General features: G+C 38.5%; 2 protein-coding genes and 1 pseudogene across 6 annotated transcripts in view; 1 reads left to right on the forward strand and 2 right to left on the reverse strand.

Moving 5' to 3' along the window:
* Nucleotides 1–5,738, reverse strand: part of LOC105496277 (solute carrier family 35 member A1) — a 34,145-nt gene extending 28,407 nt beyond the window's left edge. The window contains exon 1 of the mRNA XM_071096753.1: nucleotides 5,588–5,738. The gene's annotated coding sequence lies outside the window, so the exon portion shown is untranslated. The remainder of the gene's footprint in view (nucleotides 1–5,587) is intronic.
* A 1,534-nt stretch (nucleotides 5,739–7,272) lies between these two features.
* LOC105496289 (cilia and flagella associated protein 206) overlaps nucleotides 7,273–27,571 on the reverse strand; it is a 55,785-nt gene continuing 35,486 nt past the window's right edge. For 4 of the 5 annotated variants that reach the window (XM_011766585.2, XM_024797435.2, XM_024797440.2 and 1 more), the window contains exons 12-13: nucleotides 10,887–11,030; nucleotides 7,273–7,707 (exon numbers count right to left, since the gene is read on the reverse strand). In XM_011766585.2, coding sequence (XP_011764887.1) covers nucleotides 7,477–7,707; nucleotides 10,887–11,030 — 375 coding nt within the window. In that variant the 3' untranslated portion in view covers nucleotides 7,273–7,476. The remainder of the gene's footprint in view (nucleotides 7,708–10,886; nucleotides 11,031–27,571) is intronic. The other variant, XM_071096747.1, reaches the window with a different exon arrangement.
* On the forward strand, nucleotides 19,688–27,269 carry LOC105496696 (hsc70-interacting protein pseudogene; annotated as a pseudogene).

Here is a 27,571-nt window from a genome sequence, read left to right on the forward strand (position 1 = left end):
TAGATATATCTGGTCTGTTAACATTCTTGGAACATTTTGCATGCCTTATTGGCATCATATTAATATTGGGAGGGGCTCCCAGGAGACCAGAGTTGACTTTGTAGAGGCAGACATTTGATGAATCTCATTTTGGAATAGTGTTGGACTCTTCCTCTACCTGGTAATGAGTGTGCTCACTGGTACTAATCTTCCCTTACCGTAATTGGTATAGTTTCTACTTGTAGAATTGTTCAGTTCTCTCCTGTGTATGTACTTATACATACATTTAAACAGAAAAGTCATATATGTACTCGAAATCAATTTTAAAAATTAAAAATATTCTATCATACAGTCCTTCCTTTGTTTTACAGCTACTGCTTTGTATGGTTTCTCTCTTCCCAGTTTGGACCATCATTATAGTGTCAACTTACCTCAATTAAGTGTAATTTCTAAATGCTCAATTGTTCCAAAAGGCCCTTGTAAGCCTGCCTCTGTTTTTAAGCCTGCACCAACTGTTTTTACTATTTTTTTTCTTTTTGTCTTCTTGTAGAGATTGTGGGTGGGGGCATCTCACTTTGTTGCCCAGGCTGGTTCTCAAACTCCCCACCTAAAACAACCCTCCCACCTCAGCCCCCCAAAGTTCTGGGATTACAGGTGTGAACCACCACACCTGGCCTGCACTAGCTTTTTGAAGCATGTTTTAATTTCTGGCAACAAGAAGAGGTTTTGTTGTTTCCTGTCCTAGGTGGTAGAATCAACTAGGAACTATCATTCCTTCTGGTGAGGAAGAGCATTTTACAGACAGACACACACACACACACACAGAGAGGGAGATCCCAATTAAGGTGGTGGATCAAACGCTGCTGAGCCATTTTTGTGGCATTTCTGGTTCACATAACATCATGCTGTTGAATCCTACTTTTCTTATACATTTTCATTGCCTCAAAAGACTATTATACTTCATTGGCATCAACCTTAACTAGATTTTGATGCCTCTTTGTCCTAACCCAGTTAGCCCAAGACCAACAGGGACAAACCTGTCAAACTATAGTCTAACAAAGTTGAGCTTACTGATGCCTTCTGATATAATGTGGACATTTGTCCCTGCCCAGATCTATGTTGAATTGTAATCCCCAATGTTGGAGGTGGGGCCTGGTGGGAGTTCTGATCATGGGGGCAGATCCTCATGAATGGCATTGGCCATCCCCTTGGTGATAAATGAGCTCTCGCTCTGAGTTCACAGGAGATCTGGTGTTTTAAAAGTCTCTCTCTTTCTTTCTCTGTCTCCTGCTCCGGCCATGTGATGTGCCTGCTCCCACTTCGCCTTCTGCCATGAGTAAAAGCTACCTGAGTCCTGCCCAGAAGCATATGCCAGCACTGTGTTTCCCGTACAGCCTGCAGAATCATGAGCCAATTAAACCTATTTTCTTACACATTACTCAGGCTCAGGTATTTCTCTATAGCACTGCAAGAACCACCTAATACACATTCCAATGAAGGAAACTGAACACCACAGGTATCTCAGGAAACAAAGAAAAAGATAAATTTATAGAATTTTAGGGAAGGATGGGATTAGGTGAAATTTAAAGGAAGCAGTGTTTGATAAACTCAAAGCAGGACTATATGTATCCAATAGGGACTGTAGAACAGTCTCAGGATCCTGTTTCTTGAAAACTACAAAGTTACCATAGATGTGGAATGTTGTATTCAGGAGCCCCTTAATTGAGGCTGCTTCTTTGTATCAAAATGATGTAGATCCCCCCAAGCAAGAGTACTGTGTTACATTCTTACTGATGTAATTTCAAGCAGCACGTTTTCCTAGAGTATACGATTTTAGAGAACAAAGTTTTTCAGTGAATTAGAAAGCAAACACTCAAAGAAGGGCCTTGCTATTATACTTTATAGTGTCAGCATATCCTTAGGAGAAATATTATTTCCCATTAACTTTGCAGCTGGTTTTACCTGGGTTTGTTATCCCAGCTCAATTAATGACCAAGCAGCTATTTAGTCTTACTCTGAGCTAATTTTTACTTTCTCACTCTGAATTATCCTCAGTCTTGGAGGAAAAAAATATTGATTTAATGTCTTTCTTGTGCCTAGTTTTCCTTACAACTCTGGTTATAGCAAAAAGCAGCAATCCTTAACATGTGAGATATAAGGCCCTGTGCCTGATAAGCTAACCTTACGTACTTCAAGCAGCCATTGCTATTGCCACTTGAGTCCCTAATGATTTCTGATTGTCACTAGAAAACTACAGTATTTGCCTCAATCCCCTGCTCTCTTCTATTTCCTGCTCATGTATCAGAGCTACCCTAGTCTCAATGATGTGTATAAAAAGAAGCCCAGTACTGTATCCATTGGTAATAAAGTAAAAGTATGAACTTAATTAAACAAAAAGGCTGTGAGGAAGCAAATACCAAAAGGCTTAAGGAGGTTATAATTGAATTAAAATATGGTGGCTATATAATAGATTATTAAATGTGGTAATGTTCAAAGAATAGTAAACAGTTAACCATAAAGAACATATAGACAAGATATAGATACCAAAATAAAATTGTTTCCCTGACAATTTAAGCATATTACTTTCATTGTGCTTAAGCATCCGAAACCTATTTGCTAACTTACTGTTATTTTATTTATTTATTTTTATTTTTTGAGACAGAGTGTTGCACTGTTGCCTGGGCTGGAGTGTAATGGCACAATCTTGGCTCACTGCAACCTCTGCCTCCAGGGTTCACACGGTTTTCCTGCCTCAGCTTCCCAAGTAGCTGGGATTACAGGCACACACCACCACACCCAGCTAATTTTTTGTATTTTTAGTAGGGACGGGGTTTCACTATGTTGGCCAGACTGGTCTCAAACTCCTGACCTCGTGATCTGCTGCCTTGGCCTCCCAAGTTATTGTTTATTTTAAAGCAATTATTTCCTATGGTATAATATGACTAAAAAGAAGCCAATAATTGTCACATTTTAAAATTGATAAAAGGATACAGGGAGATAATGTAAAATTCAATGTCTGGACTAGGAATTAAACATGAGTAATAATCATCTGTATCCAGACGTTTCATATTTGAGCTTAACTCTCCCTTGCCTCTCTTTTCTTTTTTCATTACCGTAATCTCTCTTTCCTTTTCCTGCCAGTCACTGATGGTTTGTACCTATTTCTACCATTTTATGCTTGCTTTGCTTCAGTGGTATTTCCACTCAAGCCAACTCTATGAAAAGAGAGTTTGGCAATTGCCTACTCCATTGATGACTCTAATCCATCATCCTCTTTTGTTATTCACCATTTTCTGAAAGTCATAATGTGTCAAGTGTTATTCGAAGATTAACCGAGGGCTAGAAAACAAAAAGTAAAGAAAAATGGGCAAGGGGATACAATAGACATTGGAGAATCTCTATTCTCTTAGCTAATATTGACAAGGCACTTACCAGGTAAGTGCTTTGTATGTGTTAACTTCTTTAATCCTTATGACAACCCAACCAATGAGTTTGGAACTATTATTATCTCTTTTTTATGATACAGAAACTGCAGCAGAGAGGTGTTAAGTGGTACAGCTAGTAAGTAGAAGAGCTAGACTTGTTTTCCATGATCACAGAGCTTACTTTACATCTTTTTTCTACTCTTCTGACTGCTACTCTGTCTTATTTTGTCTTCTCTTCCTCCTCATTTAACCCCCATTCTCATGGGGATGACCTCCCAAACTATCTTTGTGTAGCCCAAATTCCTATTACCTCTGCTTTACTATCCTTGTCATCCCTTCAACTCAAATTTTCTAGTGCTGAACATGTTATCTTTTTTGATAACCAGCTCCCGTTCTCAGTTATCCTTTATCTCCTAGGGCAGAAAGCCTGAGGTCATACTTTGAATTTTTCTTCCTTTTCCTTAGATACTATATCCTTTCTGCTTAATTTAATCTAGCATTTGCCCCTCCACTTCCCCCATCATGCATGCCCCAATTCTTGCAGGAGCTTCCTAGCCGTCTCTCCAAAGCGAGTATCCCTCTCCCACAATCGATATTCTACTCAAGAATCTGCCATGATTTTCTAATGTTCTACCACAGGAAGGCAAAATGTTTCTCTGCTTGGCTTACAAAGTCCTCTAGAAAGTACACCATCCAACTCTGTTTAGTCAACTTTATTTGCCAGCACTTCCTCAAAAATAATCTCCCCTTCCCTCTTTACCATTTTTCTCCCTCTTCTTTTGCAATAACTACTTTACTGCTGAACTCTATTAGCTCCCACCTTGACTATTCAAATAATCACTCAACCAATACCCTGCTTCTAGTTTGCCCTTTCATTCCTTCTTTTTTTAATTCATTCATTTATCCAACAAGGTACAAATGCCAGGGGATATAAAGATGACTAACACATAATTCAAATCTCAAGAAATTCAAATCTAACAGGAAGAATACAGATGTACTACAATCTATACATCAATTTATTTTAAGTGCTATAATAAAAGTAATAATAAAATCCAATGAAAATTTAAAGGAGGAAGCAATTAACTTGCTCAAAAGAAATGGGGAAAACTTTCATGGAAAAGATAAAGTCTGATCACACTCTTTGAGGACTGTACCTGTGGACTACATTCCAGGGCAGAGAGTGAAAAGCACAAGTTAAGAGTTGGGGGTATAAAAGACCATGACCTATTTGGGCTGGGCTCATGCCTGTAATCCCAACACTTTGGGCCAAGGTGGGCTGATCACTTGAGGTCAGGAGTTCGAGACCAGCCTGGCCAACATGGCAGAACCCCATCTCTACTAAAAATACAAAAATAAGATGGGCGTGGTGGCACATGCCTGTAGTCCCAGCTACTCAGGAGGCTGGGGCATGAGAATCACTTGAACCTGGGAGGCAAAGGTTGCAGTGAACCAAGATCACACCACTGCACTCCAGCCTGGGCAACAGAGCAAGACTCTATCTCAAAAGATAAATTAAATTTTTAAAAAAGACCATGACCTATTTGAAGAGTTTTGGTTCAATCTGGCTAATGTGTGTGGTATGTGGAGAGAGTATGGGAGGGGTAGGAGAGGAAACTGGAGGATAAATGGAGATCATATTTTGAAAAGTTTTACATAATACATGAAGGATGTTTTAGTTCCTTCCCTAGGAAGTGGACAAGAGTTTTGGTAACTTTTAAGCAACTGAGGCAAAGGCTAGGGGGAAGAGGAGGCCAGATGACATGATCAGATTTATGTATGAGAAAACATCCTGGTGAACCATATAAAAAATGGAGGCAGCAGTGACGCAGGCAATAAGACAAAGTCCTGCAGGGGAGGGGAGAATAGGAAGACATGAATCTCAGTGACAATTCAGGTCAAATGAACAGAGCTTGAAGGCTAGTAAAAACAGGAAGTTTTTAACTTATGCTACTGAGTAAGGCAGTGGTGCCTTTGTAAATAGAAGAAAATAAAGAGAAATAAACAAGTTTGGCACAGAAAGTTATTTTGATCTGTGACCTGCTGAAATGGGGGTGACCATCAGACATTAAATTCAGCATATGGTTGGAAATCTTCAGAAGGACGGGGCTTGAATACATGGTGGAGGTCCAGGGAGAGGATGAGTTTTCCATTGGATGTAGCTCCCTTTATTCTGTTGTACTTACCAGGTGACTGTCTGATATTAAGACTGGCTTTTCAAATTGGATTTCGTATTTTTATTCACTGGGCCATTCTACTTCCAAGCCTTAACTTGATAAGCCCAAATTGCAGGTTACAGCCATTCTTTTCTGTGTTTAGGAATCTTGCAGAATCAAATAACGGTTAATTGAACAGATAAAATGACATTCCTGAATTTGTAAATTTTAGTATCACCCCACTCCTCCAGGCCCTGCCTTAACAGCCAGCCAGTCTGTCTTAAACATCATTTGTAAACTACAGGTATGAAAATCACAAAAACTTAGAAGTAGGTTGGTTTGATGTTTACATGCAGAAAATGCATTTCAAAGCATATTCATAGTATAAATCACATTCAAACAGCCAGGCGCGGTGGCTCACACCCATCATCCCAGCACTTTGAGAGGCCAAGGTGGGCAGATCACTTGAGGTCAGGAGTTCCAGACAAGCCTGGCCAACATGGCAAAACCCCATCTCTACTAAAAATACAAAAATTGGTCAGGCGTGGTGGTGCACACCTGTAATGCCAGCTACTCGGGAGGCTGAGGCAGGAGAATTACTTGAACCCAGGAGGCAGAGAGTGCCATGAGCTGAGATCACACCACTGCACTCCAGCCTGGGCAACAGAGCAAGACTCCATCTCAAAAACAAACAAACAAAAACATTTAAGCTACACAGAAAGCAAATTATACAAATGCTTTAGTAAAAAGTCACCTAAGCAGAAAAAATATGCCAAATAAAAATGACCTCCTAGCTACTAAAGCAAGTCAAACAGCCCCTCCTAGAAGCTTTATTATCCATGAATTGGTATTAGAAGTATGTAAGAGAGTAATAAAACCACAGTTCTAAAATACAGCTATCAGTAATTCATGGGAGCTTTAAACACAACTGCCTACGCAGTCAGGCAAATAAGGCAAAGCAGTGATGTGGGAGGCCCATAAGGCAGCAGGAACTAGATTAGACAGTGGAGGATTGAAAGTACCTGCCTTGTGAATGGGCAAAGCTACTACTTGCAGGAATGCTGGCCAAGCATTAGCAGATATTCTGATTTCTTCTTTTTTGGAAGGGTCAGAAATACAGATTTTATGCCAAATTTCTAGATTTTGAAAAACATCCTGTGAGGTGGGCATGGTGGCTCATGCCTATAATCCCAGCACATTGGGAGGCCGAGGTGAAAGGATCGCTTGAGCCCAGGAGTTCGAGACCCGCCAGGGCAATATGGTGAAACTCTGTCTCAACAGAAAATTGTTTTGAAAATTAGTCAGGTGTGGTAACACACGCCTGTGGTCCCAGCTACTCAGGAGGCTGAGGTAGGACTGCTTTAGCTCAGGAAGTTGAGGCTGTGGTGAGCTGTGATTATATCACTGCATTCCAGCCTAGGTGACAGAGCAAGGTCCTGTCTCAAAAAAAAAAAAAAAAAGAAAGAGAAAAAAACATCACGTGGACCTTTGCTCCAATTGTTCCAAATTAGTAAGGTTTTGTTACGTATCAGTTTAATCTATGGTAACATTTAATAGCTAATAAAGCTGAAAATATTGATTAGGTTTTAAGTTTGTAATGTTTAACACTAAATATGGTTTAGAAATAGACTTCTATTCCAGTAATAATCTTATAATATATTTCTATCTAAATGTTATAATTTCAATCTTAATGCTGACAAACTTTTTCTAACAAATAAAAGATAAATGGACAGTTTTATTTTTCAACAGAATGAAAACTGTATTACAGAAAACAGTTTGATAAAATGTGGGAACCCAATAAACATACAACCAATGAATGTGCCACCCCACAAAATTAATTTTTATAGATGTTAATATACCTTTAAGTACTTGCTAGTGTTCATAATTGAGTAGCATCTACTTTAAAACGTTGTTTCTAATTAGGTTTCATCCACAGCTCTAGTTAAATTCACCTTGACCTCATCGGTGATTTCACTCTTTCCTCCACGAAGACCAGCCAGGTAAATCTGAGGCCTGGGCACCCCAGTGCTGTCTTCCCTCATGGACTGGGTGCTAGTGTCCTTTGGAGGGTACACCTGGGAACAATTTTCTCTTCTCAAGTGACTGAGATCAGTTTGTACTGAGTGAGTAACTTTCTGGTGCAAATTAGCCTAAAGAGAAAGAGAATACAGGAATTAACATTTCTCTAAAGAACAAATAACCTGAAATATTATCAGATACCAGTTAATATCTGCCTATTTTTGTCTTCAATCCACAAGAAATTAATTCCATAACATAGCATTTTTTCTATAAAACACTGGAAAATCTAGAACATAACAGAAAATTAAATATCCCTTACCAAGAAGTAGAAAAATATGTAAAATGTTGAAAATTGACCTCAAAAAACATACAGATTCAAAATTACAGTGAACTCAACCAGTTATTTGTTAATATAATCTAATTCCTTCATTATTATACTTTGAGATTCTTATAACTTGGATTTTTCCACTATATTTTTTTTGACAAAAATTTAAGATTTATATACAGTATTATCTTTTAAAAATGGGCTTCACCCTAGATTTTTAACATAAAAGAGTCTGATGCTTTCCATTTGTATTTTACAGTATTCTACATTTTGCTTACTCCCTTTATAGATTACTAGTAAATGTGAGGTTAAACAGATTACTCAGGCTGGGAAGCAAGGAGGAGCTTATAAAAAGAAGAATAAGGTTGCTGCGGTTATAGTAAAGTAAAGGCCAAGAAAAACCTTAGAAGGCATTATAGCATGTGAGTGAAGAAGGAGACACCTGGAATTAGAGGAAACATTTTCAGAGTTTGAGATACTGCAGATGACTGAGAACCGAAACTACTCCCCAACACCCAGGTTATTGTCCACATTAATAAGACTTTACTATTCCACTGTCTTCATTAGCATAATTTTACCATTCCAAGAGACTCTTGCCTAAGCAAATAACTTGATTGCTCATTTCAGTACTACCTCAAAGATGTGTCAACTCTTCAGTAGTAAGCATCGGCACACAGTTTCAGTCCTAAGAGTCTGCATCCCTTGCCTCAAAAAATCTTCTTGCTATTCCCACCAATGCTGGACTGCTTTTTCATGATCCTTACCCAATCCGATTCAAACCTCCATCCTACCCCCAGTCCACCTCAGTCATTGGAAGACCTGCCTTAGCAAACTTCAAATTCTCAATAAATTCTGACTTTGCAGTTCCTCTTCTGAGACACTGCCAAAGCACTGTTGAGGTGGTGTTTTCCCTTATGGCTATAAGCAGTAAACTCAGCTTTGTCTTATCCACAGGTTGGGTAGGTGACACTTGGGGAGCTGGCATTCAATATAATACAGTTCTAGGGAATAATAAGGCCCAAGGTGAGAGTCAGAATTAAGTGGAGATTGAGGAATGGGAAGAGAGGGCTCAGTCAGTGTGAAGTTCAGACCCCTGAATACCCCATTCTCTTAACATTTCCAGTCCATACCTATGTTGCCACCTCTATCTCTCATATCCTATCCAGCCATCATTTCCCTCCTCCTCTTTGCCTGTTTGTATCTCAAAAGCAACCTAAAATATCACCTATGTTAATTTAGTAGAATTTTCATTTCATTTCTGTTACACCACTTACAAGGAGGTACCGAAATATTTTTAATGTAACAATATCACAGGCCGGGCGCGGTGGCTCAAGCCTGTAATCCCAGCACTTTGGGAGGCCGAGGCGGGCGGATCACGAGGTCAGGAGATCGAGACCATCCTGGCTAACACGGTGAAACCCCGTCTCTACTAAAAATACAAAAAACTAGCCGGGCGCGGTGGCGGGCGCCTGTAGTCCCAGCTACTCGGGAGGCTGAGGCAGGAGAATGGCGTAAACCCGGGAGGCGGAGCTTGCAGTGAGCTGAGATCCGGCCACTGCACTCCAGCCTGGGTGACAGAGCAAGACTCCGTCTCAAAAAAAAAAAAAACAAAACAAAACAATATCACTTGCTAGACAATTAGCCCATGAAGAACAAAGTAGTGGGATATATATGTTACCTAATAAGTCTGATGAACTCAAGTGAGTTTAGTAGATAATAGAAAATAATATGGGGATTGGGCATTTCTTGAACTACAGAAGAGTAACTGATAGGAAGGAATACTAATGGAACAATGATCTGGAAGATATATAGGGAAACTGATCCTTCCTCATGCCAGGAAACTGAAAAGCTGCCACCAGAGTGAGTAGCAAAGGAAATAATGTGGTCAATGGGAAGCCTGTGAGAGACTGAATATACAAATGGACAAAGGCTAGACCATATGTGACAATAGAACTCCTTAACTTGCAGCCTCTGTATCGACCAGTCGGGGAAGCCAGTCTCAACCTCTGTAGCTGTAGCAATTGACCCAGAATGTTGAGGACTTAGTCAGCTTCTCCATGTTTTGGATCCTTCTCCCCCAACTCAGGACCAACCAGAGAAACCTAGATATGCTCACCAAACCAATCACATAAAATGCCCTGCTTCTAGTTAGCCTGCCTCCAGTTTTCTCATGTTAACAACCTACAATCAGAGAACACCTAAAGGCTTCCCCCTTTTCTGACTATAAAGCTTTCCTACTCCTCTGTATGCTTTCAGTCTACCAAACAACAAGTGACAGTGTCTGACTCCCTTGCTATAGCAAGCTCTAAATAAATAGCCTCCCTTTGTTCACATTTGGGTAGGCATTTTATTTCCACACCTGATTTCAGTTAAAGAGATGGATAAAATATACTAAAAAGGGGCTACAGACATAAAAGATTTTATTTTTTCCATACTATAAATATTCGTTGTTTAAAATGACAAGATACTATAAAGAGGGGTTGGTGGGGGGAATTTCACTGAATTGGACAGGGATGAGAGTTTCAAAGACAGGCTTTAAGGGTAGGTATATTGTAATTAAGGTGACTGAGAATCAGAAGGATGAGAGTGCTCAGGGTCTGGAGATAATACGTTGTTCAGAGGAAAATATCTATGCTTTAATAGAAAAGGTCCAAAAAACAAAAAAAAAAAGAATGGTATACCTTAAGTGATTAAAGGAAGTTGGGAGTGCTTTAAATACTAGCACCAAGTTTTAAAACTGATGACAGATAGATAGATAGATAGATAGATAGATAGATAGATAGATAGATAGATAATTACCATTGTTCTACATATGCTTAAAATTAGAAGACAATCTTATAATGTAAACCTAGCAAATTATAAGTTATATTTTTGTTAGCAAAGAACACTGTATAAAACTCGTTATTTTATATAAATAATTTACCTACTCTTTAACAACAGATTAAAATTCCCCAACATATAATTTTAGAAAATATTGTTACAAACCAATTTTATAGCTTTTCTTCTTAATTCCCATTCATTCCACTCATATGATCTCACAATTGTTGGTGGCAGTATGTGTGTATCCGTCTGTGTGCTACTTTCACATTTTGTAATTGGTTTTATATAATGTTTGTCAGCATCTCTCATCTAAAGAAGTGGAGTTTTGTAATTAGTGCTTGGAAAAAATAAACATTATTTACCGATAACTAAAATATTTAGCTAAAACTGACAAAACACTTAAAAAACAAGAATTTTTGGACATGGAATATACTTGTAAATACCAATAAAGAAAATAAGCACATAATTAATGAGCTGAATATAATTGTTTTTCTGGGAATTACGGCTTCATGATTTTGTTTATGTAGGGGGTATTTATTTTTAACTTTCATTTTAGATTCAGGGGGGCACATGTGCAGGTTTGTTACAACGGTATATCACACGATGCTGAGATTTGTGGTAGGATTGAACCCATCACCCAGGCAGTGAGCTCAGTACCCAATAGTTCATTTTTCAGCCTATGCCCCCCTCCCACTTTTTCTACTGTTGCAGTCTCCAGTGTCTACTGGTCCCACCTTTATGTCCATGCATACCCAATTTTTAGCTCCCACTTATAAATGAGAACATGCGGTGTTTGGTTTTCTGTAGGACGTGTATTTTGGAAGCAGAAAACATCCCTCATTCCCAAGTCAAATATCCCTCCCCACTTTGCACAACTGATAACATAAGTAAATACCTGTTGAAAATGGATAGAAATGGAAAATAGCTATTAAACATTAGGTAAAAATCACACCTATTTAAACTATCAAAACCTCTTTAAGACATATGTTGAACTCAAGCTATGCCTACATAGCAGGTTGTCAACCAAGGTTTTTGCTTTGTTTTTAGTTGAATATACTGATTTTCTTCTGGGGAATCCAACATTAAGAATTCACTAATTCCAGGCTACACAAGATATAATAGTGCTGAACATGACATTGTTGACGTTGTTGGAGGGAGTGGTAGAGGTTTAAGGAACTTAGGTCACAGTAAAAAGGAGGGAGAAGATATTCTTTCCAAACAACAGATAATCACTGAGTGTCTAACATTTGATATAATTTCTGACTATAAAATTATCTTATGATATAGTTAAGTAGATTTAAAAAATGCTAAAAAGATAGTTAACAATACTGTACCATACAAGTAAATGGCAAGTAAATAATTAGACAGTAAGGACTACGTGAAAAAGACAGGGAGAAAACTCATTTCTGCAGATATTAAAGGTCAGCTGAGAATTAAATATCCAGAAAGACAGGAAAAAACAAGACCAAGTGTATAGGAAAAAATTATGCTTTAGTGGAAAACTATGCATTATCCACATACAACATACCTTTTCAGTCATCTGATTCTATGCTTTCACTGTCCTTGGGCTATCTTGCAACTCTGTAAGTTATAAATGAGTGATAGCAAGACTAAATAATTTCTGTAGACACGCAGTCTATCCTGTCTGTAGAAGTTCAGCTGACTCCCTTTCCCCACGTGGAAAAATCAGTGTTGCCTCCATTTACACATTCATTTGAATATTCCTGATCTATAAATGTGTCTGTTCTTAGGGTTCTCTTTTGAACTGGTTATAACATCTACCTGGTCCCCTCATTGATTAATGAATAGATTACTCTTAACACATGTTCAGTTTCATATCTGCATATCTGCATGACAACAATTTTACCCATTTTTGAAAACTATCTTTTAACAAATAGAAGACTAGGCCATATAGAACAAGTTTAAGACCAGTATGTATCTCACAGTTTTTCTGCCAGAGAGGTCATGGAGGGAATTAGTAGAAATAGAAGGATAAAAAGACATGTATGCCCCAAACACCAGTCCCCCAAATTTGGATTTCATCTTACAGACAAAAAACAGAAGAATTTTGAATTCAGAGTAAAATGAAAGGCATTTTCTAATTTGCAGAAAAATTATTAAAATTTTCTATTGTAAATTTTCCCCTCATAATTTTTCAAAGTAGTTGGCTCCTGCAATCATTTGTTCTAAATTAGAATTTTGTATAACATCTAATTAAGCAAAAAATTACATGTGTTAAACTTAAGATAGCAACAATTATAATACTCATCAAAATGAATTACCAGCTCCAGGAACTCTACAATTTGAACAAATTTGAGAACTACTGACTTGGCAAACTTAATTTGGTAATATTTTTTAATTTTTATGGGTACATAGTAGGTGTACATAATTATCAGGTACATGAGATATTTTGATACAGGCACACAATGTGTAATAATCACATCGGGTAAATGGGGTGTCCATCACCTCAAACAGTCATCATGTCTTCATGTTATGAATATTCCAGTTGTACTCTTTCAGTTATTCTGAAATGTACAACAAATTACCGTTGACTATACTCACCATGTTGTGCTATCAAATACTATATCTTAATCCATTTATTTAACTATATTTTTGTACCCATTAACCATCCCCATTTCTCACTCCCCACAACTACCTTTCCCAGCCCTCTGGTAATCATCATTCTGCTATCTCCATTTCAGTTTAGTTTTTAGCTCCCACAAAGGAGTGAGAACATATGAAGTTTGTCTTTCTGTGCCTGGCTTATTTCACTGAAAATAATGTTCTCCAGTTCCATCCATGTTTTTGCAAATGACAGATCTCCTTCTTTTTTATAGCTGAATAGTAGTCTGTTATGTATATGTACCACATTTTCTTTATCCAGTTGTCTTTGATGGATACATGGGTTGCTTCCAAATCTTGGCTACTGTGGATAGTGCTGTAATAAATATGGGAGTGCAGATACCTCTTTGATATACTGATTTCCTTTCTTTTGGATATACATCTAGCAGTGAGATTGCAGGATCATATGGTATTTCTATATTTAGGTTTTTTTAGGAACTTCTATACTGTTCTCCATGGTGGCTTACTAATTTACATTCCCACCAACAGTGTACTAGGGTTCCCTTTCTCCATATCCTCACCAGCATTCGTTATTGCCTGTCTTTTTGATATAAGCCATTTTAACTGGGATGGGATGATATCTCATTATGGTTTTGATTTGCATTTCCCTGATGATCAGTGATGTTGAGCACCTTTTCATATATCTATTTGCCATTTGTATATCTTCTTTTGAGAAATGTCTATCCAGATCTTTTGCCTATTTTTCAGTTGGATTACTAGATTCCTTCCTAATTGAGTTGTTTGAGCTCCTTATATATTCTGGTTATTAGTCCCTTATCAGATGGATAGTTTGCAAATATTTTCTCCCATTTTGTGAGTTGTCTCTTCACTTTGTTGTTTCCTTCGCTGTGCAGAAGTTTTTTAACTTGATGTGATCACATTTGTCCATTTTTGCTTTGGTTGTCTGTGCTGGTGGGGAATTACCCAAAAAATCTTTGCCCAGTCCAATGTCCTGGAGAGTTTCCCCAATGTTTTCTTGTAGTATTAATAGTTTCATAGTTTGAAGTCTCAGATTTAAGTCTTTAATCCACTTTGATTTGATTCTTGTATATGGCAAGAGACAGGGTCTAGTTTCATTCTTCTGCACATGGATATCCAGTTTTCCCAGCAACATTTGTTGAAGAGACTGTCCTTTCTCCAATATATATTCTTGGCACCTTTATTTAAAATGAGTTCACAGTACATGTATGGATTTATTTCTAGGTTATCTATTCTGTTCCATTGGTCTGTGTCTTGTTTTTATGCCAGTACCATGCTATTTTGCTTACTATAGCTCTGTAGTATAATTTGAGATTAGGTAATGTGATTTCTCCAGTTTTGTTCTTTTTACTTAGGATGGCTTGGCTATTCAGGGTCTTTTGTGGTTCCATATAAGTTGGGTCTTTTGTGATTCCATATAAGTTGTAAGGTTATTTTTTCTATTTATGTCATTGGTATTTTGATAGGGATTGCATTGAATCTGTAGATGCTTGAGTAATATGAACATTTTAACAATATTAATTTTTCCAATCAATTAATATGTTGCTTTGTGTCCTCTTCAATTTCTTTTTTCTTTCTTTTCTGTTTTTTTTTTGTTTGTTTGTTTGTTTGTTTGTTTTTGAGACGGAGTCTCACTCTGTCGCCCAAGCTGGAGTGCAGTGGCGCCATCTCGGCTCACTGCAAGCCCCGCCTCCCAAGTTCACACCATTCTTCTGCCTCAGCCTCCCGAGTAGCTGGGACTACAGGTGCCCGCCACCATGCCTGGCTAATTTTTTTGTATTTTTAGTAGAGATGGGATTTCACTGTGTTAACCAGGATGGTTTCGATCCCCTGACCTCATGATCCGCCCACCTCAGCCTCCCAAAGTGCTGGGATTACAAGCATGAGCCACCACGTTCAGCCAACTTCAGTTTCTTTCTTCAATGTTTCATAGTTATCTTCATAGAGATCTTTCACTTCTTTGGTTAAGTTTATTCCTAGGTATTTAATTTTATTTGTGGCTATTGAAAATGGGATTACTTTCTTGACTTTTTTCAGATTCTTTGCTGTTGGCATACAGAGATGCTACTGATTTTTGTATGTTGATTTTGTATTCTGCAACTTTACTGTATTTGTTTATCAGTTGTATTAGTTTTTTGGTGGAGTCTTAAGGTTTTTCCAAATGTAAGATCATATCATCTGCAAACAAGCATAATTTGACTTCTTCCTTTCCAAGGTGGATGTCTTCATTTCTTTCCATTGTCTGATTGCTCTAGCTAGGAATTCTAGTACTATGTTGAATAACAGTGTTTAAAGTGGACATATTTGTCTTGTTCCAGATCTCAGAGGAAAGGCTTTCATTTTTCCCCGTTCAGTATACTACCTGTGGGTCTGCCGTATATGGCTTTTATTGTGTTGAGGTATATTCCTTCTATGCCCAGTTTTTTTTGAGGTTTTTAAATCATAGAATGATGTTGAATTTTATCAAATGCTTTTTCAGCATCAATTAAAATGGTCATATGGTTTTTGTCTTCATTCTGCTGACATGATGTATCACATTGATTTGCATATGTTGAACTATCCTTGCATCTATGGGATGAATCCCACTTGGTCATAATGAAAGATCTTTTTAATGTGTTGTTGAATTCAGTTTGTTAGTATTTTGTTAAGGATTTCACATCAATGTTCATCAGCAATACTGACCTGCAGTTTTCTTTTTTTGATGTGTCTTTGCCTGGTTTTGGTATCAGCATAATACTTGCCTTGTAGAATGAGTTTGGAAGTATTCCCTCTTCCTCTACTTTTTGAAAGAGTTTGAGAAGGACTGATATTCATTCTTCTTTAAATGTTTGGTAGAATTCAGCAGTGAAGCCACTGGGTCCCTGGCTTCTCTTTGCTGGGAGACCTTTTATTAAGGGTTTCATCTCCTTACTTGTTATTCATCTATTCAGGTTTTGTATTTCTTCATGGTTCAATCTTGGTAGGTTTGATGTGTCTATGAATTTATTTCTTCTGAGTTTTCCAATTTATTGGCATGTAGTTGCTCATAGTAGCCTCTAATGGTCCTTTGAATTTTTGTGATATCAGTTGTAATGTCTCCTTTTTTATCTTTGATTTTCTTTGGGTCTTCTCTCATGTTTTCCTAGCCTGGCTAAAGTGTAACTATTGGCTAACAATTTGTCTATTTTATCTTTTTTTAAAAAGTACCTTTTCATTTTATTGATCTTTTATATTTTTTTATTTCAATTTCATTTATTTCTGCTCTGATCTTTATTATTTCTTTTCATCTACTAATTTTGGGTGTGGTTTGCTCTTGCTTTTCCAGTTTTTTAAGATGCATGCTTGGGTTTTTTATTTGATATCTTTCTACTGTTTTCATGTAGATGGTTATTGCTATAAGCTTCTCTCTTAGTACTGCTTTTGTGTTTCCACTTTCATTGTTTCAAGAAATTTAATTTCCTTAATTCCTTCACTGATCCATTGGTCATTAAGGAGTGTCTTGCTTAATTTCTATGTGTTTATATGGTTTCCAAAGTTCCAGTCTGGGTGTGATGGCTCACACCTGTAATCCCAGCACTTTGGGAGGCCGAAGTGGGTGGATGACTTGAGGTCAGGAGTTCGAGTCCAGCCTGGCCAACATTGCAAAACCCAGTCTCTACAAAAATACAAAAATTATTTTGTATTTTGTCTTATCCTTGAGACTGATCCTTGTGCTAAGGAGAAGAATATGTATTCTGTCGCCTTTGGACAAAATGTTCTGTATTTGGTCAATTTGGTCTACAGTGCAGATTAAGTCTTGTTTCTTTGCTGGTTTTCTGTCTGGAAGATATATCCAATGCTGAAGTGGGATGTTGAAGTCTCCAGCTATTATTGTATTGGCATCTATTTCGCTCTTTAGCTCTAATATTTGTTTCATATGTCTGGATACTCCAGTGTTGGGTGCATATATATTAATAACTATTATATCCTCTTGCTGAATTGATACATTTATCATATAATGACCTTCCCTGTGTCTTTTTATAGTTGTTGTCTTAAAATCTATTTTGTCTGATACAAGTATGGCCACTCCTGCTGTTTTTTGGTTTTCATTTGCATGGAATAACTTTTTTCATCCCTTTATTTTCAGTCTATGTTTGTCTTTATAGGTGAAGTGTGCTTCTTGTAGGCAACAGATCATTGGGTTTTGTTTTTTTAAATCCATTCAGCTACTCTGTCTTTTGACTGGAGAGTCGTTTAGTCTATTTAATTCAGTGTTATTATTGATAAATAAGGGTTTATTATTGCCATTTTGTGATTTGTTTTCTGGTTGTTTTGTGGCCTTCTCTTTCTTCCTTCCTTCCTGTCTTCTGTTTTGTGAAAGTGGGTTTCTTTGGTGGTATGTTTCAATTTCCTACTTTACATTTTTGCGTATCTATTGTACGTTTTAAAATTCAAAGTTACCAAGAGGCTTGCAAGTAACATCTTATAACCCATTATTTTAAACTGATGACAACTTAACTCTAATTGCAAAAACAAGCAAAGAAAAAACTGATAAAAACCCCACCCCCCCCACCGCCACTTAACTTTTTGTTGTTTCTATTTAAATCTTATTATACTATCTATGTCTTTAAAAGTTGTTGTAGTTATTATTTTTGATAGGTTATTCTTTTAGTCTTCCTACTCGAGATATAAATAGTTTACACCCCACAATGACAGCGTTATAACATTTTGTATTTGTCTGTGTACTTACTATTAATGAGTTTTATGCCTTCAGATGATTTGTTATTGCTTGTTAACATCCTTTTCTTTCAGATTGAAGAACTCCCTTTAACTTTTCTTGTAGAACAGGTCTGGTGGTGATGAAATCCTTCATCTTTCATTTGTCTGGGAAAGTCTTTATTTCTCTTTCATGTTTGAAGGATATTTTCACCAGACATATACTATTCTAGGATAAAAGTTGTTTTGTTTTGTTTTGTTTTGTTTTTTTCCTTCAGCACTTTAAGTATGTCATGCCATTCTCTCCTGGCCTGTAAAGTTTCCACAGAGAAATCTGCTGCCAGATGTATTGAAGCTCCTGTATATGTTATTTCTTTCTTTTCTCTTGCTGTTTTTAGGATCCTTTATCCCTGACCTTTAGGAGTCTGATTATTAAATTTCTTGAGGTAGTATTTGGGTTAAATCTGCTTGGCATTTTATAACCTTCTTATACTTGAATTTTGATATTTTTCTCTATGTTTGGGAAATTATTTGTTAATATCTCTTTGAATAAACTTTCTACCCCTATCTCTTCTCTACCTCCTCATGGTCAATAACTCTTTTTTTTTTTTTTTTTTTTTTGAGACGGAGTCTCGCTCTGCCGCCCAGGCTGGAGTGCAGTGGCCGGATCTCAGCTCACTGCAAGCTCCGCCTCCCGGGTTTACGCCATTCTCCTGCCTCAGCCTCCCGAGTAGCTGGGACTACAGGTGCCCGCCACCTCGCCCAGCTAGTTTTTTGTATTTTTTAGTAGAGGCAGGGTTTCACCGTGTTAGCCAGGATGGTCTCGATCTCCTGACCTCGTGATCCGCCCGTCTCGGCCTCCCGAAGTGCTGGGATTACAGGCTTGAGCCACCACACCCCGCTGGTCAATAACTCTTGGATTTGTCCTTTTGAGGCTATTTTTTAGATCCTGTAAATGTGCCGTATTATTTTTTATTCTTTCTTCTTTTGACTCCTCTGACTATGTATTTTCAAATAGCCTGTCTTCGAGCTCACCAATTGTTTCTTCTGCTTGGTCAAGTATTTATTGAGAGACTTTGATACATTCTTTGATTTTTCAGATTTTTCAGATCCAGAACTTCCTGTTTTTAATTATTTCAATCTCTTTGTTAAATTTATCTGATGGGATTCTCAATTCCTTCTCTGCATTATCTTGGATTTCACTGAGCTTCCTCAAAACAGCTATTTTGAATTCTGTCTGAAAGGCCACATATCTCTGTCACTCCAGAAATGGTCCCTGGTGCCTTATTTAGTTTGCTTGGTGAGGTCACGTTTTCCTGGATGGTCTTGATGCTTCTGGATGTTTGTCAATGTCTGGGTATTGACAAGTTAGGTATTTATTCTAATCTTAGCAATCTGGGCTTGTTTGTACCTGTCCTTCTTGAGAAGGCTTTCCAAGTATTCAAAGGGAATTGAGTGTTGTGATCTATGTCTTTGGTCATTGCAGCCATATGTATATTAGGGGGCACCCCAAGCCCAGTAACACTATGACTGTTGCAGACCCATAGAGGTACTGCCTTGGTGGTCTTGGGTAAGATTGGGAGAATTCCCTGGATTACTAGGCAGAGGCTCTTTTTCTCCTCCCTTACTTTCTCCCAAGCAAACAAAATCTCTCTCTCCATGTTGTGCCAAATGGAGTGGGAGGAGAGGTGATGCAAGCGCCCCCTTGGACACCACCACTGGGGCTGTGCTGGGTCACACCTGAAGCCAGCACAGTACTGGGTTTCGGTACTGTGGCAACTATTTTCTGGCGACTGCTGATGTTTATTCAAGGCTCAAGGGCTCTTTAGTCAGCAAGTGATAGGTCCTGCCAGGACTGGGCCTCCCCTTTCAGGGAAGTGGATTTCTTACTGGCCCAGGACAGATCTAGAAATGCCCTTCAGGAGCTAAGGCCCAGAAACAGGAACTTTAGGAGTTTGCTTTGCACTTTATTATACTGTGACTGAGCTGGTATCCAAGTTGCAAGATAAAGTTGTTTTTACTATCCCTCTCCTTTCTTCAAACAGAAAGAGTCTCTCCTTGTGGCCACCACAGCGATGAATGTGGTGGATCACACTGAAGCCAGCATGTACTGGGTCTTGCCCAAGGCCCATGGTGAGTGCTGCCTGGCTACTATTGATATTTATTCAAAACCCAAGGGCTCTTTGGTCAGCAGGTGGTGAATTCTGCCAAAACTGGGTCCTTGCCTTCAGGGCAATGGGTTACCTTCTGGCCCAGGGTGGGTCTAGAAATGTCATCCACAAACTATGGCCTGGAATGGGGGCTTCAGGACTCTGCTTGGAGCTTTATTTTACTGTGGCTAAGCTGGTATCCAAATTGCAAGACAAAGTCCTCTGTACTCTTCCCTTTCCTCCCAGAACTCCAAGCAGCACTGTCTAGAGTTGGGAAAGGGGTAATGCAAGCACTCCCTTGTCTACTGCAGCTGGTGTCTCACTGGGTCACATGCACCCAAGTCCATTGGCTCTGAGCCCAGCATGGCACCAGGACTTGCCCAGGAACTGTAGTCAGTGTAGCCTAGACTGCCTTTCAAGTTTATCAGGACCCTAGTACACTATAGCCCATGATACTGGGGCTAGCCAGAACTCAGGTTCCAACTGCTGAGATGGACAATTCCCTTCTGGCTAGGGCTAGTCTGAATGCTCCCGCCATGGGCACTGGCTGAATTCTACCCTGTACTGCTTTATGCTGTGACAGGGCAGCACTGAATTCCAATGCAAAGTCCCAACAATCACTTTACTCTCCCTCCACCAAGAACACAGATTCTCTCTCTGTGTCACGTGGCCGCTACTGGGGCATGAGGGAAGGGTAGTATAGGCAATTAAAGACTGTCTTTCCTACCCTCTTCAGTACCTCTTTCCTTGATATGATGTTTACAAAAGGTACTGCGATTGCTCTCCTGATTTTTAGTTCTTTTATGAAGGTGCTTTCTTATGTAGATACTTGTTCAATTTGATGTTCCTGTCGGGGGATGATCACTGGAGGGTTCTATTCTGCCATCTTGCTCTGCCTCTCAATCTGGTGGTAATTTGAAGGGTGAAACATACCTTTTTTTTTTTTTTTTTTTTGCCATAAGTAGCTTTGAGACTTTTTATGGTAAGTGGCTATATCATAGCTCCAAAATTACACACACACACACACGCGCGTGTGCACACACACACACACATTTTCATTTTTTATTCAAAGGAAATATATACACACATTTATAAAGAAATGGTACATTAAAAAATAACATGATACTACCCAAAGCAATCCACAAATTCAACACAATCCCTATCATAATACCAATGACATTCTTCAAGAAATAGAAAAATAATCCTAAAATTCATGTGGAACCACAAAAGACCCAGATTAGCCAAACAATCCTGAGCAAAGAGAACAAATCTGGAGATATCACACTACCTGACTTCAAAATATGCTACAAAGCTATAGTAACCAAAAGAGCATGGTATTGGCATAAAAACACAGAGACCAATAGACTAGAATACAGAACTCAGAAATAAATCCACACATTTACAGCCAACTGATTTTTCAACAAAGGTGCCAAAAGCACACACTGGAGAAAGGACAGTCTCCTCAATAAATGGTGCTTGGAAAACTGGATATCCATATGCAGAAGAATGAAACTAGACCTCTATCTCTCACCTTATGTAAAAATCAACTCAAAATGAAGACTTAAATGTAAGAACCAAAATTATGAAATTACTGGAAGAAAAGAGGAGAATGCTTCAGGGCATTGGTCTGGGCAAAGATCTTTTGGATAAGACCTCAAAAGCCCAGGCAACCAAAGCAAAAATAGAGAAATGGGATTATATCAAACTAAAAAGCTTCTGCACAGCAAAAGAAACAATCAATAGAGGAAAGAGACAACCTACAGAATGGGAGAAAACATTTGCAAACTATCCATTCAGGAATTAATATCCAGAACTTACAAGGAACTCAGCTCAGCAAAAACAAAACAAAAACAACAAATAATCCAATTTTAAAAAGGGCAAATGATCTGAAGAGACATTTCTTAGAATAAAACATATAAATGGCCAAAGGTATATAAGAAATGCTCAATGTCACTAATAATCAGGGGAATGCATAATCAGCTATCATCTCATCCCAGTTAAAATGCCTATTATAAAAAAGACAAAAAACAACAAATGCTGGTGAGGATGTAGAGAAAGGGAACTTTGTGTGTGTGTGTGTGTGTGTGTGTGTGTGTGTGAGACAGAGTCTCACTGTCTCCCAGGCTGGAGTGCAGTGGCACAATCTCCGCTCACTGCAAGCTCCGCCTCCTGGGTTCATGCCATTCTCCTACCTCCGCTTCCCAAGTAGCTGGGACTACAGGCGCCTGCCACCATGCCTGGCTAATTTTTTGTATTTTTTAGCAGAGACAGGGTTTCACCATGTTAGCCAGGATGGTCTCAATCTCCTGACCTCTTAATCCACCCACCTCGGCCTCCCAAAGTGCTGGGATTACAGGCGTGAGTCACCTGGCCCCGGCCCGAGAAAGGGAACTCATACACTTTTGATGGGAATGCAAGTTTGATGGGAATGCAAGTCATTATGGAAAACAGTATGAAGGCTCCTCAAAAAAACTAAAAATAGAAATACCATATGATCCAGTAATCCCGCTACTGGGCATATATCCAAAGGAAAGGAAATTAGTATCTCAAAGAGATATCTGCACTCCTATGTTTATCACAGCACTACTCACAATAGTCAAGATATGGAAACAACCTAAGTGTCCACCAACAGGAGAACAGATAAAGAAAATGTGGTATATTTACACAATAGAATATCATTCAACCATAAAAAAGAATGAAATCCTGTCATTTACAGCAACATGGATTGAACTGGAGGACATTATGTTAAATGAAATAAGCAAGACACAGAAAGACAAATACCATGTTTCACTCATGTAGGAGCTAAAAGGGTTGATCCCACAGATCATGCCCATATAAGTAGGGAGGAGAATAGTGGTTACTAGAGGCTGGGAAGGGCAGTGGATAGGGACAAAATTACAGTTAGAAAGGAGGAATAAGTTCTAGTATTCTAGGGCACAGTAGGGCAACTATAGTTAACAAAAATGTATTTTATATTTCAAAATAGCTAGAGGAGAGGATTCTGAATGTTCCCAACACAAAGAAGTAGTAAACATTTGAGGTGATGGATATGCCAGTTACCCTGATTTGATCATTATACATTATATACATGTATCAAAATATTACATGTACCCCACAAATATATACATTTATTATGTATCAATAAAAAATTTTAAAAATTAAGGGCACATGAAAACTCAAGTTAAAAAGAGATTCTAAAACCAGGTCCAGTGGCATGTGGCTATAGTCCCAGCTAATTGGGAGGCCAAGGCAGGAGGATTGCTTGAAACAGAAGTTTGAGGCTGCAGTGGGCTATGATCACACAAAACCAAACATCGCATGTTCTCACTCATAAGTGGGCATTGAACAATGAGAACATATGGACACAGGGAGGGGAACATCACATGCTGGGGCCTGTCGGGGGTTGGGGGACTAGGGGAGGGATAGCATTAGGAGAAACACCTAATTTAGATAACAGGTTGATAGGTGCAACAAACCACCATAGCATGTGTATACCTATTTAACAAACCTGCACGTTCTGCACATGTATCCCAGAACTTAAAGTATAATAATAATAAAAAAGAAAATCTAGAAGAAATGGATAAATTCCTAGACACATACACCCTCCCAAGACTGAATCAGGAAGAAGTTGGATCCCTGAATAGACTAATAACGAGTTCTGAAATAGAGGCAGTAATAAATAGCCTACCAACCAAAAAAAGCCCAGGACCAGACAGATTTCCAGCTGAATTCTACCAGAGGTACAAGGAGAAACTGGTACCATTTCTTTTGATATTCTTCCAAACAACGGAAAAGGAAGGACTCCTCCCTAACTCATTTTTTGAGGCTAGTATCATCCTGATACCAAAACCTGGCAGAGATACAACAACAACAACAACAAAAACTACAGGCCAATATCCCTGATGAACATTGATGCAAAAATCCTCAATGCAATCCTGATGCAAACTGAATCCAGCAGCTCATCAAAAAGCTTATCCACCATGATCAGGTTGGCTTCATCCCCGGGATTCAAGGCTGGTTCAATATACGTAAATCAATAAATGTAATTCATCACATAAACAGAACAAAAGACAAAAACCACATGATTATCTCAACAGACACAGAAAAGGCATTCCGTAGAATTCAACATCTCTTCATGTTAAAAACTCTCAATAAACTAGGTATTGATAGAACATACCTCAAAATAATAAGTGTCATTTATGACAAACCCACAGCCAATATACTGAATGGGCAAAAGCTGGGAGCATTCCCCTTGAAAACCGGCACAAGACAAGGATGCCCTCTCTCACCACTCCTATTCAACATAGTATTGGAAGTTCTGTCAGGCAAGAGAAAAAAATAAAGGATATTCAGATAGGAAAAGAGGAAGTAAAACTGTCTGTTTCCAGAAGACATGATCCTCTATCTAGAAAACCCGACTGTCTTAGCCCAAAAGCGTCTTAAGGTGATAAGCAACTTCAGCAAAGTCTCAGGATACAAAATCAATTTGCAAAAATCACAAGCATTCCTATAGACCAACAATAGACAAGCAGAAAGCCAAATCATGATATGAACTTCCATTCACAATTGCCACAAAGAGAATAAAATACCTAGAAATACAGCTAGCAAGGGAAGTGAAGGACCTCTTCAAGGAGAACTATAAACCACTGCTCAAGGAAATCAGAAAAGACACAAACGAATGGAAAAACATTCCATTCTCATGAATAGGAAGAATCAATATTGTGAAAATGGCCATATTGCTCAAAGTAACTTATACATTCAATGGTATTCCCATTAAACTACCATTGACATACTTCACATATTAGAAAAAACTACTTTAGAATTCATATGGAGCCAAAAAAGAGCCCATATAGTCAAGACAATCCTAAGCAAAAAGAACAGAGCTGGAGGCATCATGCTACCCAACTTCAAACTATACTGCAACCTGCAGCAACCAAAACAGCATAGTACTGGTACAAAAACAGACACATAGACTGATGGAACAGAATAGAGAACTCAGTAATAAAACTGCACATCTACAACCATGTGATCTTTGACAACCAATGGGGAAAGGATGCCCTATTTAATAAATGGTGCTGGAAGAACTGGCTAGCCATATGCAGAAAATTGAAACTAGACCCCTTCCTTACACCTTATACAAAAATTAACTCAAGATGAATTAAAAACTTAAATGTAAAACCCAAAACTATAAAACTATAAAAACCCTAAAGGAAAATCTTGGCAATACCATTCGGGACATAGACACGGGCAAAGATTAAATGACAAAAATGTCAAAAGCAACAGCAACAGAAGCAAAAACTGATGAATGGGATCTAACTAAACTAAAGAGCTTCTGCACAGCAAAAGAAACTATCATCAGAGTGAAGAGACAGGCCACAGAATGGGAGAAAAGTTTTACAATCTATCCATCTGATAAAGGTCTGATATCCAGAATCTATAAGGAACTTAAATTTGCAAGAAAAAAACAAACAACCCCATTAAAAAGTGGGCAAAGGACATGAACAGACACTTATCAAAAGAAAACATTCATGCAACCAACAAACATATGAAAAAAAGCTCAACATCATTGATCATTAAAGAAATGCAAATCAAAACCACAATGAGATACCATCTCATGCCTGTCAGAATGGCGATTATTAAAAAGTGAAGAAACAACAGATGCTGGTGAGGCTGCGGAGAAATAGCAATGCTTTTACACTGTTAGTGGGAGTGTAAATTAGTTCAACCATTGTGGAAGACAGTGTGGTGATTCCTCAAAGACTTAAGAACCAGAAATACCTTTTGACCCAGCACTCCCATTACTCAGTATATACCCAAAGGAATATAAATTATTCTATTATAAAGAACATACACATGCATGTGTATGTTCACTGCAGCACTATTCACAATAGCAAAGACATGGAATCAACCTAAGTGCCCATCAATGGTTGACTGCATAAAGAAAATGTGGTACATATACACCATGGAATAATATGCAGCTATAAAAAGGAATGAGATCATGACTTTTGCAGGGACATGGATGGAGCTGGAAGACATTATCCTCAACAAACTAACGCAGGAACAGAAAACCAAACACTGCGTGTTCTCACTTATAAGTGGGAGCTGAACAATGAGAAAACATGGACACAGAGGGGGAACAACACACAGCGGGGCTTGTTGGAGGGGCAGGGAGAGGGAGAGCATCAGGAAAAATAGCTAATGCATGCTGGGCTTAATACCTAGGTGATGGGTTGACAGGGGCAGCAAACCACCACAGCACTCATTTACCTCTGTAATAAACCTGCATGTCCTGCACATGTATCCTGGAACTTAAAATTTTAAAAGTAATAATAAATTTTAAAAACAAAAAAGAAAAGGGAGATGAAAATGCAGAGATAACAGATGATGGATCAGGCAAATGATAAGAAAGTGGCTGCCATTGAAGCCCTAAATGATGGTGAACCACAAAAAGGCATTGACTTATTCACAGATGCCTTCAAGCTGAAACTCTTGACCATTCTGTATGCTAATGAGAGCCAGTGTCTTCAACAAATTACAGAGGCCAAATGCTGCCATCTGATACTGTAACAGAGCCATAGAAATAAATCCTGATTCAGCCCAGCCTTACAAGTGGCAAGCCTTACAAGTGGTTTTCGCACACAGACTTCTGGGCCACTGGGGAGAAGCGGCCCGTGATGTTGCCCCTTGTCTGTAAATTGGATTATGAAGATGCTGGCACAATGCTGAAAGTTCAACCTAGGTCCTAGAAAATTGCAGAACATCAGAGAAAGTATGAGCAAAATCATAAAGAGTGAGAGATCAAAGAAAAAATAGTTTAAAAGGCTCAAAAAGAGCATGAGAGAGCCCAGAGGGATCAGGAACTCAGTAGGCTCTCTTTCCCAGCTGGCTTTCCTGTGGAAAGCCCTGGTAATATTCACGGAGGAATGCCTGGAATGGCAGGAATGCCTGGACTCAATGACATTCTTAGTGATCCAGAGGTTCTTGCAGCCATGCGGGTCCAGAAGTTATGGTGGCCTTCTAGGATGTGGCCTAGAACCCAGCAAGTATGTCAAAATACCGGTACGACGGAAAGGTTACAAATCTCATTAGTAAATTGTCAGCCAAATTTGGAGGTCAGGCATAATACCCGTCTGATTAAAAAAAAAAAAAAAGCCCTTGGTGAAGGAAGCGCAACCTGGACCATCTAATGGATGTTGCAATATACAAACCACTCTACCTCTGACTTTCTCATCAAGAGAGCTGGGGTGCTTTGAGGATAATCCCTACCCCTCTACCCCAAATGCAGTTGAAGCATTTTACAGTGGTTTGCCATTAGGGTATGCATTCAGATAATGTTTTCCTACTAGGAATTACAAACATTAAACACTTTTTAAACCTTAAAAATATTTTAAACAAATTTTAAAAGTCTCTTGGATTCTTTTTAAA

Source organism: Macaca nemestrina, chromosome 5, assembly GCF_043159975.1.
Source record: "Macaca nemestrina isolate mMacNem1 chromosome 5, mMacNem.hap1, whole genome shotgun sequence".
Classification (NCBI taxonomy): domain Eukaryota; kingdom Metazoa; phylum Chordata; class Mammalia; order Primates; family Cercopithecidae; genus Macaca; species Macaca nemestrina.